The 13,300-nt window shown below is 44.7% G+C and overlaps 1 protein-coding gene across 4 annotated transcripts in view; it reads left to right on the top strand.

Moving 5' to 3' along the window:
* SFMBT2 (Scm like with four mbt domains 2) overlaps window positions 1–13,300 on the top strand; it is a 178,203-nt gene that overhangs the window by 17,230 nt on the left and 147,673 nt on the right. For 3 of the 4 annotated variants that reach the window (XM_027560163.1, XM_027560161.1, XM_027560162.1), the window contains exons 3-4: window positions 5,486–5,580; window positions 8,834–9,074. In XM_027560163.1, the coding sequence (XP_027415964.1) occupies window positions 5,486–5,580; window positions 8,834–9,074 (336 nt within the window). The remainder of the gene's footprint in view (window positions 1–5,485; window positions 5,581–8,833; window positions 9,075–13,300) is intronic. The other variant, XM_027560164.1, reaches the window with a different exon arrangement.

Below are 13,300 nucleotides of genomic sequence, written 5' to 3'. Positions count from 1 at the left end.
CCATAGACAACAGCCCACCGGGCTCCCCCGTCCCTGGGATTCTCCAGGCAAGAACACTGGAGTGGGTTGCCATTTCCTTCTCCAGTGCATGGAAGTGAAAAGTGAAAGTGAAGTCGCCCAGTCATGTCCGAGTCTTAGCGACATCATGGACTGCAGCCTACCAGGCTCCTCCGTCCATGGGATTTTCCAGGCAGTAGTACTGGAGTGGGGTGCAATTGCCTTCTCCACTTCAAAATCTCAATGGCTCTGTGATCCAGCAGTCCCCATCCTGGGCGTATATCTGGACAAAACTGTAGATAAATGCACCCCACTGTTGGTGCAGCACTGTTGACAGTAGTGAAGATTTGAAAGCAGCCTAAGTGTCCACCGACAGATGAATAGATGAAGAAGATGTGGTACCTAGATGCGAATGGACTCTTAGCCACAAAAAGAATGAAACACTGCCATTTGCAGCAACATATTTGAATCCAGAGACTGGTTATCATACTAAGTGAAGGCAGTCAGAGAAAGACAAATATCATATGATATCACTTATATATGGAATTAAAAAATAGTACAAATTGAACTTATTTACAAAACAAAGGCACTCAAAGACATAGAAAACAAGCTTAAGTTTACTAATGAGGAAAGAGGGAGGGGGTAAATTAGGAGGCTGGGATTAACATATACACACTACTATATATATAACAGATACAACAACATTCTGTTGTATATAGCACAGGGTACTCTACTCAATATTCTGTAATAAACCATAACGGAAAAGAATCTGATGAAGTATATATATGTGTGTGTGGGGTGTGTGTGTGTGTATGTGTAACTGGGTCACTTTGCTGTACACCTGAAATGAGCACAACATTGCAAATCAGCTGTGCTCCAATAGAAAATAAAACCTCAGTAGCTTAACACAGTAAGTGCTTATAAATCGGCCATATCGTTTGAGCAGGGCCAGTGGAGGCTCTGTCCGATAAGTCCTCCCATACCCTCTTTAGGGCTGTCATCTCTCCATGGTGCTCCGAGGTCTGTCCTCACGGGGGTGAGCCGGGCTGGAGGGGCTTGAATCAGCGCTTAAAAGCTCGAGCCCCACGGTGCTCCGAGGTCTATCCTCACAGGGGTGAGCCCGGTTGGAGGGGTTTGAATCAACGTTTAAATACTCAAGCCCAGAGGAGACCTTTGCTCCCAATCTCTTGACTAGAACTAGTCGCGGGTTTTGGCCGCTGCAAGGGAGGCGACCGAGTAAAATTGTCTCCCATGTGCCCAGAAAGAGAGGGCCAGGGCGATCTGCCCAGTTTTCGGATGCCCCTTCCCAAGACCCTTTCTTTCCTTTTTTTTTTTTTCCGGCTGTACCTCGAGGCTTGAGGGATCCTAGTTCCCCTGTTAGGGCCTGAACCTGGAGCACAGCAGTAAAAGCACCAAGTCCTAAAGAGCATGATGTGAAAGATATTTAGGTTCTGTGAATTTGTGCTAAAATATTTCTCCTTTTAAGAAATCCCAAACAAAGCAATGGATATCTCTGATTGAATTTTCTATTTAACCAGTGAATTTACACATGCATCTTTTTTTAACTACTGATGTAAAAAAGAGTTTATTTAAAAAAGATAATTTTTTAAAAATAAAGGTTTGTGATATTTACATAACAGCAACTTTTATAAGGACAGCTCGGCTCTGAATCATAAACATTGCTCTGGAGATTTCATTAAAAAATGACCATTAACTTCTGGGAGATTTGACCTCCATCTGAAAAGTTACAAGATGTGTCTTTGCATTTTAATGAGACCATGAGTCTTAACGTGGTTGCTCCTGGGTGTCTGTGTAGTTAGGGGTCCCCCACGCTTGCTCCCAGTTGCTGCAGTTTCCTGCTTAATGATCCACTTTTTGCTATGAAAACTTCAGCTTCACACAGAGGACTCTGTGTCTCATAAACAGCTTTTTTATTTTTCATTTTGCCTCATTTTAAGGAAGGCTCAAGTAGTAGTTGGGGCCCATGACACTCGAGTCCCCTCAATGAAATTGTTGTTCAGTCCCTAAGTCGTGTCTGACTCTTTGTGGCCCCAGGGACTGCAGCACTTCAGGCTCCTCTGTCTTCACTATCTCCTGGAGTTTGCTCAAATTCATGTCCATTGAGTTGGTGGAATCAGTGACGTTATCCAACCATCTCATCCTCTGCCGTCCCATTCTTCTTTTGCCTTCTGTTTTTTCCAGCATGAGGGTCTTTTCTAACGAGTCAGCTCTTTGAATCAGGTAGCCAAAGTATTGGAGCTTCAGCTTCAGTAACGGTGCTTCCAGAGAATATTCAGGGTTACCATGTAAAATTCCTCCTCCTCCCGGGGGCCCTGAGGCCACCCCCAGGATAAGCCCCATGGATGCTCCGAGGCCTCCCCAGCGGACAGCCTGGGCAGCTCTGATACGAGGCTCACAGGAGAAAGTTGGGTCGGGATCGGATTCCTGGAACTCTCCATTTCTTCAGTTGCAGTGATGAAAGCAGGCAGAACAGTGTGCTGGTGGAGATTCCTTGACGTTCTTTTTTCAGACCAGCTCAATGTAACTTGCTGATGAAGCCTGCAGATAGAGTGGCATTGCACATTCAGACAGGGCAAGCCACTGAGGGAAAGAATTATGCTGGAAATGTGGGCTTGATAGATATATTTTTTGTATTAGGGGTATACCAATGTGAATAGTGGATGCGACTTTGCGACTGAACCAGAGTTCCATGGGTTTTGCTATTTGGGAAGGAAAGGAATCAACATTCTTCGTAGAAAATTCCAGATCTCTTACTCTTCCTGCTGGGGACTAGTTCAGTGTGACCCAATAATATTCTCCCTCCTCCCCTTTTAAAGTCTCTTTGAACAGTTGTTGCCTCCCTAACTAGGAGAATGGGGTGTTTTCTTTTTTTTTTCTGGAAAGTCTCTCCGGCCTTCTTGGGGTCTGGAAAGCCGAGACAGCCTTGAGGGCCTTGTGTTTTGTCTTCCCCGCCACCCGGGTGTGGTCCTGCAGCCGTGAACTCAGACCTAGGATGGACGTTGGCTAGTCCTTGCTGAGTGTCATCCACACGTGTGTCTGTTCAGGGTACTTACAGTGCGGTGGCTAAGTCGTGTGTGGCTCTCTGTGACCCCAGGGACTGCAGCACGTCAGGCTTCCCTGTCCTTCACCATCTCCTGGAGTTTTGCTCAAACTCACGCCCATTGGGTCGATGAGGCCATCCAACCATCTCATCCTCACCCCTTTTTCCTTTTGCCTTCAATCTTTCCCAGCATCAGGGTCTTTTCCAATGAGTTGGCTCATTGCAACAGTAGAACGGTTTTCTAAACCTTGTGATCCTAGGGACTGTCAGCAGTTAGAATGATGAAGATTGAATTTACTCTAAACCTGCTGGTTTTCTGTTCCTTGACTGGGTACTGGAAATAGGTTTAATATTTTGCTTGCAAAGGGCTTCATTGGCAGCCTAGTTAAGACTCCATTTAGGGGGCACAGGTTCAGTTCTTGGTTGGGCAACTAAGATTCAACATGTTTCATGGCCAAAAAAAAAAAATTTTTTTTCCCCTTGCAAAGTTAGTCTTATTTCAGATGGTAATAGTCTACAACCCAAGATCTGATCCCTTAAAAAAAGATGGGTAAGTCCTGTGTTGATTCCATCTTTCACTGTAAAGTCTGCACGTCCACTTCTCAGTAAAGTGTTCAGTATTCTTTTCTAGTTAATAGGAATGATTCTGGTCACATACCCAGCGTTCTGTATTCTAGAAATGGATCACCACTAATAAACCCTCCTTTCTTTTAAATCGTGACATTTCCGTAGTAGCTCGTCATAGTCTGTTTGCATTACATCACATCATGAGAAATGCCTCCCACCGGTTCTTGTGCAGAGAAGAGAGATTGTCGAGAGTTTCCTTGATAAAATGTGGATGGGTTTAAGAGGTTTGTGAATCAGCTGTAAATATTTGCTGTGGGTTTATGAGACCTCCGTTCATAAACATTGTGTGTTTATGTGTTGCTTTTTGAGATGTCTTTGGAGAATCAGCTGCTCAGGGCATAGGTGGCTGAGGAGGTGTCATTGCTACAGTTTCCAAGAGGGTGTCTTGTGGGTAATCTTCAACTTTGTGCATGATTTTATTGTTAAACAGCATTCTTGTTCAGTCACTTAGTTGTGTCCAACTCTTTGTGACCCCATGAAGACCTACAAGACCTTCTAAAACAGCATACGTAAGAGTTAACAGCACCGAAGTCTGGCCCCAAGGCATTGCGGGATCTTAGCTTCCCGACCAGGGACCGAACCCGCACCCTCTGTATTGGAAGGGCGGATTCTTAACCCCTGGACCTCCAGAGGAGTCCCTCAGAAATTTGTTTAGATGATAGAGAGCACCTGTGCTTTCCCGAGCACTGATCTCACTGATCAGGAGGGCCCTGATAATACCTTGTCCTTTCTTGATTGACGGGCGTGAATGCCTGGGTGAGCGCCAGAGCTGCTGTGGCCTGTTTTAGTGGGAGAGGAGAGTGGAAATGTAGCTTGTAATGAATTCACATTGGGCAGAAACAGCCTTTTTGGTGACAGTTTAGGTGAGAATCTTGTGGAGGATCAGGAGTTCTGGGGAGTGGGTTCAGAGTTGAACTTGAGATTAAGCCCTGCCTGTGGTCTCCCCACTGCTTCCAGGGACTGGAGCCGTCAGGTCTCCTCTGGTCCTGACGCGGGCTCCTTAGGGTCAGGTCTGGACAGCACCAAAAGTGTCCGCATGGTAATCCCAACCTTCTGATTTGTGCCACCTTCCCCTTCTGTGGCCACATGTCCATTTTCTGTGTCTCTGTCCCTGCCCTGCAAAGAAGTTCATCAGCACCATTTTTCTAGATTCACATATACGTGTTAATAGACGATATCTGTTTTTCTCTTTCTGACTTATTTCACTCTATGACAGATTCTAGGTCTATCTGCATCTCTACAAATAACCCCATTTCTCCCCTTCTATGGTTGAGTAATATTTGATTGTATCACATCTTCATCCATTGGTCTACTGATGGACATTTGGGTGGCTCAGTGGTAAAGAGCCCGACTGCCAGTGCAGGAGCTGCAGGAGACCATTTGGTCCCTGGGTAGGGAGGATCCTCTGGAGGAGCAGATGGCAGCCGTCTTCTAGGATTCTTGCTGGGAGATCCCATGGACAAAGGAGCCTGGCGGGCTGCAGTCCATGGGGTCACAAAGAGTGGGACGTGACTGAGCATACATAGACACACTCCTAGGTTGCCTCTATGTCTCTTTCCAGTCTTCTGTTTCTAAAACCAGCAAATGAGAACTTGGAAAAAGAATTCAGCAGTACCCATGTACACGTTGAATTTGTTCCTCTCTTGCACCAAAGAGTTTCTGATTTTCGTGGAAGGCCAGTGCCTTTCCATTCTTCTTGCTAGTATTGATTTTCTGTTTGTTTGTTTTTTGGTTTGGTTTTTGTTTTGGGTGTTTCTTTTAAATGTTAAAAAATTCTAATTTTTTTTGGTCTTTCCACAGAAGAAGGCTCCAGTTTGGAGGAGACTGGCTTTAACTGGGGGGAGTACTTGGAAGAGACGGGAGCCAGTGCAGCCCCACATACATCCTTCAAACATGTAAGTGGTGGTGATGTCCCTTCTTCTGGTTTGCGTTTGGGGTGTGGGAGATGCCAAACCTGTTTTGCGAAAGGGAATGAAAAGGGAAGATAAATTTGGCCCAGATTTATCCCCTGGAGAAAGGAATGGCTGCCCACTCCAGTATTCTTGCCTGGAGAATTCCATGGACAGAGGAGTCCATGGGTTCGCAGAGAATAGGACACACCTGAGCGACTAACAGTTTCTTAGAAATACAGAGGAGATGAGGAGGTGAGCGGGGGGTGAGCCTTGCTCTGATCCTGCCCAGGGCAGGTGCTCACGGGTTTCAGCCTTGTTTTGTGCCTCAAAAAGCCAGAGCAGAAGGCTGTGTTTCCGTCCGTCTGGGGGATGGAGACAGGTAAGGTTGATGTGAGCAAATAAAAGCAAACTAGGCAAGTAGGTGTTACAAGTCATGTCTTTTTAGGAGGCTTAATGACTGTATATTTTAATTTTGCATTGATATTTTTACTTTGAAAGGACACCTAAAAAGCCATCTAGCCATTTGTGGATAGATGAGCCTAATTATAGGAAACGCCAGAAGTATTCAGGAAACATTTGGAGCAAACCAAAAAATCACCCTCATCAATACTTTTTTTGAACAATGCAAATAGTGTGCCAAGCAGAGGGCAAGTCCCAGGAAATAAAAAAAAACAAGTTTTCATCCAGTGTTTGCTTAGATAGGAGATTTTGGTGCTACATCATTAGCAAGAAAAAGAGTAACTTTCTAGGACCCAAGTTCCTGGGTTTTACTCTTTGCTTTACTGGAAATGAAAATTTAATAATGAGAGACATTCCTCCCCCCGACCCTCCCCATACCAGGCTTCCCAAGGCAGAGATTTAGCCATCATAAGCAAATTGGGGGACTTTCTCTACCTGGTCTTCCCTCTGGCTCTTTTGCTGAATTAGGAAAACACTTTATTTTAATGCAACATTTTATTCTTTTTGGAGGGGAAGTGTTTTTTGAAAAAGAATTTAAGACCTTGTTAAACTTGCATGACCTCGTTAAAGGTGGATTGCATTCCTGATTGCTTTTTAACACTGACACTTAGATTGTTATAATTACTATTATGAATGGGATCGTGGCCATTTAGTGAAACCAGCAGCCAAATATTAAAACGTAACAAAACTAGAACTCACCTGGCATACCAAGTGGTTTCCGTTTTGCCAAAGCCATTGTAACGCGAGCCTTTTCTGGTGCCAGGAGGACTTGGTGGATTTCTCCAGGCACTTTAGGAATGAGGTAGGTCTTCCTGGAAGCTCAGTGGTAAAGAAACTACCTGCCAATGCAGAGATGTGGGTTCTATCCCTGGGTTGGAAAGATCCCCTGGAGAAGGAAATGGCAACCCACTCCAGGATTCTTGCTGAGGAATCCCATGGACAGAGGAGCCTGGAGGGCTCCAGTCCATGGGATCACCAAGAGTTGGACATGACTTAGCAACTAAATAACAATTGACCCAAAACTTTTCCTTCCTTTCTGTACTGGGAAGTTACCAATATCTCTGTATGAAGTCAGTGCTGTTCTCTTTAATCCAGTCTGTTCCCCTCCCTCCCTTTCAATCATGGTATAGTGTTCTGTACTGCAGAGGACCCATGGGTGAACAGTTTATAATCCCATCATCTCTTTGCACAGCAGATACTCAGGGACATCTGATGTGCCTGCTCTAGAATATTGTAGCTTGCAAGGCTGGAAAGCTTTCTTCTGTGAGGAGGGCTGGCAAATAGTCATAGATGCGCCTGTGTGCATGCTAAGTTGCTTCAGTCGTGTCCAACTTGGTGTGACCTAATGGATTGCAGCCTGCCAGGCCCTTCTGTCCATGGAATTCTCCAGGCAAGAATACTGGAGTGGGTTGCCATCTAGAGGATCTTCCCAACCTAGGGATTGAACCCTTGTCTATTAAGTCTCCTGCATTGGCAGGTGGGTTCCTTACCACTAGCACCATCTGGGAAGCCCCTTCATAGATGATAACCCTTAATTAAAAAAAAAAGAAAATCCATTTTCTGAGGCTGCACCGTTCACATGCTATCTAGCCACATGCTATCTAGCACTTGGAAAGTGTGTCGTCCAAATTGAGAATGAAAGTGAGCAGGACACTACAGGACCTTCCTGGGGACAAATACCCATGTTCCTAATTCCAACGCTTTAGCCTCCTAAGGTCTTCTCTGAGTTTCAAAGAGCAGATTTAATCAGAGAAGTAAGAAAAATGAACAAGGGAAAAGAAAAAATAATAATTGTTGTTGTTTAGTTGCCAAGTCATGTCTGACTCTTGGGACCTCATGGACTGTAGCCTGCCAGACTCCTCTGTCCATGGGGTTTCCCAGGCAGGAATCCTGGCATGGGTAGCCATTTCCTCCTCCAGAGGATCTTCCCAACCCAAGGATCCAATCCGTGTCGTCTGCGTTTGCAGGTAGATGCTTTACCAGTGAAGCCCTAAATAATAATAGTTCAGCCATAAAACAAAGTCAAGGACTCTTAATTCCTCCTCATGGGCTACAGATAATATTCTGAGCATGATCCTTGAGTAGTTTTGCAGATACCAAAACCCCCACCAGCCAGAAGAGGTTAACTGCATGGCAGCCAGCAGCATGTGGACCCCAGACACGTCAGAACCAGAAGGTTGATGATTGAGTTTCTGAACACATCACCCTGTTACCTCAGCACCAACCAGTCAGAGAATTGTGCGTTAGCTGATTGCATACTTTGTGGTCCACATCCCTAACCTTGCCTTAAAAACCCAGGGAGTTTGGTCTTTTGAGCATGAGCTGCCCATTCTTCTTGCTTGGCCCTGCAGTAAATGCTGTACTTTCCTGCACCACAGCCCAGTCTGTCGATTGACTTTACTGGACGTCTGACTAACAGACCCAAGTTCTGTTTCGTAACAGGACGTGCCGTTAAGTGTAGAATGCACACCAGATTTCAGAGGCTTCCTTGGAAAATAAGAATGTAAACTTTCTCATTACTATTTTTTTATGTTGCTTACATCTTGAAATGATGCTACTTGGGATCCTTTGGGTTAAATAAAATACATTACTATAATTAATTTCATCTGTTTTATCTGTTTTTGAAGTGGCTACTAGGAAATTTAATGACTCACCAGTGGTTCACATTATATTTCTCTTAGGCGGTGACGGTCTCAGGAAACAAATATTAAGTGTTAATGTTTGTAATCGTTCTTGTTATTTTCTGGATGTTACGTGTCTAGCGTGTGATGGACTTCTTGTGTTTTGGTTCTTTAAGGTTGAGATCAGCATTCAGAGCAACTTCCAGCCGGGGATGAAGCTGGAGGTGGCCAACAAGAAGAACCCGGACACGTACTGGGTGGCCACGGTCATCACCACCTGCGGGCAGCTGCTGCTGCTGCGTTACTGTGGTTACGGGGAGGACCGCCGGGCTGACTTCTGGTGTGATGTGGTGATTGCAGACCTGCACCCCGTGGGGTGGTGCACGCAGAACAACAAGACCCTCATGCCCCCGGACGGTGAGCATGGGCTGGCCCAGCTCTCGGGCATCACTTGTGATGCTCAGAGACAAACCTCATAGCGATTTGATAACTGTGATTTCCTGGAAGATCCACCATTTTCACGATCTGTTCTTGAGTGGCTTCAGCCTGAGGGTGCTGGACTAAGGGAGAGCTGGGTGCGTTTTCAAGAGTTGGAGCTGAACCTGATGGCTGAACCCACCATGGCCCTTTATAACCTTTGAGCTTAATCAGTCCTTGTGTGGGTTTTTGGAGATAGGGAAAGGAAGGCCGAAGTGATGCTGACAGTGGAGGTCTTGTTCTCTATTTCCTGCTGATGGGTTATCTTGCCTTGTTTCTGGGTGAAATCCTGCCTTTTTGCCGTCCTTGCTTATCTCAAGCCTTACTCTTAAATTTTGACACTTTTAAAACACTTGGAGAAGATGTGAGTGGGCTTCTTCACTTTATAATACATCCTCCAGGGGGTCGTTTTAGAGAGAAGTTCCAGGGTACAGAATTTTAATACTCTTAAGAGCTGATGGGTTCATTTAGTTAAAAAAAAAAAAATCCACGTTGTAGCTTTAGAAAAGAGGGCAGAGTTGATGAATCAATTCTCTTTCTCGCTTGGGTGAAAAATGTGGCATCCACCCTAGTTTCAGAAACACCATCAAATTTGTATCCTCTTGACTTCGTGCTCTTAGGCAAGACCCAGGCACACTTAAAATGACAAATTGCAAGTGAAAAATGGGGAAACCTCGTGAGAAAGAGACACCATTAATGTGACTGAAAGATCTGAAGTCTGTTCAGACCATCCCAAGTGATGCTAATTGGAGAATTTCTTTATTGCTCGTTTTAGAGAACTTTTAACAAAATTGAGTAGGTGATCGATACACGGCTTGGAAATCTTGCGTACAGAGAACAAAGTCAGGAAGTCGCAGGTTCACGGGGCAAGAGGTTTATTGATTGCTGTAGTGCAGGATAATCATTGCTTTGTAGCCAGAGATAGCAGCTCGTTCCAGAGGGAATCATGGGATGTGTTTTTGCACAAGGATTCTTGGTGGTGTGGTTTTCTGTCTTGCAGAGCTCATCGCACGGTGTATCCCACAGCTGTACCTGCTTGATCTTTGTCATGGTTAAACTTGAAAGGCGTCCCAGACTATTTAACACAAGTGAAAGTGGTCCGTGACACCTCATGTATTTGTTTGAGATGCTGTGTGGTTAAAGATTTTCTTACTGATCCCAGGAATCACGGGGTGGGAAAAGCAGGAACATGGAGGTGGAGCCAGACATGGGAGTTCTTGTCCGCCATTTCCTGTAGGGACCTGGGTAAGACCTCTCCATCTTCTCCTCTTTGAAATGAGAGGTGCTAGTGTATAATCTCTAAAGAGCTTTCCAATGTGACCTGCCTTGGTTTGTGATCCATGGGAAGGAGAGGAGGAGGAGGGCACGGGTTTTGCTGTTGGGTACACAAAGCATGGAGTTTGCTGTGGGATTAGAATCAGTGGAATTCCAGCCCGGGAGTCTGTGCAAAGCACAGAAGTCAGGTTTCTTTGTGACTGTTGGGGCCGGTGATGTTTCTGTGGATCAGGGAGCAAACTCGGTGGGGAAATCATGATGAGCGTTTGAGTCCTTTCTTGCCTGCCATGGATAGAATTTCACCCGATACAGAATTGTAGACTCTGCTTCCTCTTTGGAACCCTGAGATCTGGGAGCCCTCAGTTTCTGAGAGACTAGTCAAGACGTGGATGTCAGTTTCAACATACTGCTGCATCAAGCGAGAGGACGGGAGTTTTGGGTGATTTTATTAATGGGGAAGGGAGAGGACTGCCTTCTCCGGTCACATGTAGGGTGCAGGGCCCCAGTCTTTCAGGTCATTTTGGGATTCTTCAAGTAGCTTTCTGTCTTCTAAAGTCACCTCCCTGAAAAAGGGTCATTTTTAAAATTTTAGATGATCTTTTACCAAGATGATCTTTTACCAAAGCATACCAAGGCATCTTTTGCAGTCCTGTATGTTCCTGCCTTGCTCTTTTTGTTTGTTTGCATTTATTTTGGCTGCCTTGGGTCTTAGTTGTGGTATGTGACATCTTTGTTGAGTCATAGGGGAACTTCATCAAGGTGCACAGACTCTCTAGTTGTGGCGTATGGGTTTAGTAGGTGGAAATCTTGCGTACAGAGAACCAAGTACATCCCACAACTATACCTGGTTGATCACGCAGGCTTAGTTGCTCTGTGGCATATGGGACCTTAGTTCCCTGATCAGGGATTGAGCCAGCGTCCGATGCATTGCAAGGCAGGTTCTGAACCACTGGTCCACCAGGGAAGTCCCTGCCTTGCCCTTGTAAGTGAGATTAATCTTTGAATCAGTGCAGGCCATCATCACACCGTTGATGTTAGGAGGAAGGAAGCAGCATGGCAGCAGCCCTGTGGTAGTTTGTTAAGAGAGATCCTTTAATAAAGACAGGTTCAGAGAGACTTGGGTTTAGTGACCCACTGGCCATTCCAAGAGCAGTGTTCCTGCTCCAGAGCTAATAGCCACTAATCTTTCTTATTAAAAGTATTAAGGAGCACAGTACATTAAAGCCTCACTAAGTGCAGTGGAGGATGATAGCTCTTAATACCGGAGCAAAATGTAAAGCATTTCAGCTTGCTGAATCAATACAGCTCGATTTATTCATAAGCACGTTCACGCTTGCAAAGGGCAGCTGCCAAATAATTATTGTTTATGGTGATAATGTAAGGAAATCGTTTAACCCAGTGACTGTTTGACTGTTATTTGTTCAGAAGTAACAACATTGCCTCTTAACGTCTGGGCTTGGGGAGCTTTGGCATCCTGGCAGGTACCCGCAGAATCCCGGAAAGGAATGCTCCTGTGAGATTGCATGTAAACACATTCGAGGATGCCCGTCCAAGTAATGCCTACCCTCCCAGCCCCTGGCTTATACATTGAGAGGTATCGTATTTATGTGCGCTTTCTACTGTTGCAAGGACAGTATTGGAATTCTGGTGCCTTAGGATTCATGCCACTAATTTTTATTTTCCCCATTATTAAAATTTCCGTAATTTGAATTGCAAACTCTGCAGTCTTGCCAGAATGACTCCATTTGCCATTCTAGGTTGAATCAGAATGACTGGAGTTAGTTAATAGGTAACTTATTTGAATACAGGGATGTTTATTCATGAAGTGTTGGGAGAAAGTGTGACTGTGCCTTCTGTTAGGTTGTGGGACTGGATCCTGCCTGGTTGTGAAGCTGGTGCTGGACTCTTTGGGGGAATTATTGTTTTGGCTATAGTTGATTGTGAAATAAGAGATGTGGCCGTTGGTACACAAGACCCTATAATGTGAGTGGGTGACAGAACCTACCAGTCTGTAAGAGTTGGACACGACTGAGCGACTTCACTTTCACTTTTCACTTTCGTGCATTGGAGAAGGAAATGGCAACCCACTCCAGTGTTCTTGCCTGGAGAATCCCAGGGACGGGGGAGCCTGGTGGGCCGCTGTCTATGGGGTCGCACAGAGTCGGACACGACTGAAGCGACTTAGCAGCAGCAGCAGCAACCCTTGTATAACTGTGGACTCAAACTAGACTTCGTGTTACATGAGACAATCAGCATTTAAAATTCCTATTTTTTAAAAAAATTTAACGACATTTTACCAATACTAGCAAAACCTAAACAATCACATTGTTTTCATTGGCTGTCTAATATTGTAACTGGAATTTGATTTGTACACTAATAAGAAAATTAAATATATATACTATAGAGTCAAAGAGAAAGGGTAAATCTAAGTGGACTCTTGGAGTTGACTAAATGTTAGATGGTTTAATGTGAAAAATTCAAGAAAATTATTATTAGGAAAAGTGGTGGATTTGGCTTTTTGAGATTTTTAAGAAGAGGAATGGAAAACTTCCGTCCAGACTGTTTTCCATTTTGTCATTTTTTGGAGGCAAATAAACGAAGAGATCTGTTCTGGAGTTTCCTTGCCAAATGGTAATCGTGAGATTATGTAAAGTTATGTAAATTGTATCAGATGCTATTTGGGTTTTTCTGCACCATGGGAAAATCGTAAGCACAGAGCGGGACTATGAGATTTTCCTTTTTGGTGTTAGTCATAAATGTGTTTATTTTCTTTTGCTTCCTAACCCTGCAGCATATGTACTTTAAATCAGGCTAGTGTTTAATTCTTTGTGGAAGTGAGGGTGAGTTAGTCCTGTGGGTTTCCTTGCCCTGTGGTCTGGTCCCTATTCCAC

Source organism: Bos indicus x Bos taurus, chromosome 13 (genome assembly GCF_003369695.1).
Source record: "Bos indicus x Bos taurus breed Angus x Brahman F1 hybrid chromosome 13, Bos_hybrid_MaternalHap_v2.0, whole genome shotgun sequence".
NCBI classification, from domain to species: domain Eukaryota; kingdom Metazoa; phylum Chordata; class Mammalia; order Artiodactyla; family Bovidae; genus Bos; species Bos indicus x Bos taurus.
This window is presented reverse-complemented; position numbering and strand designations above follow the sequence as displayed.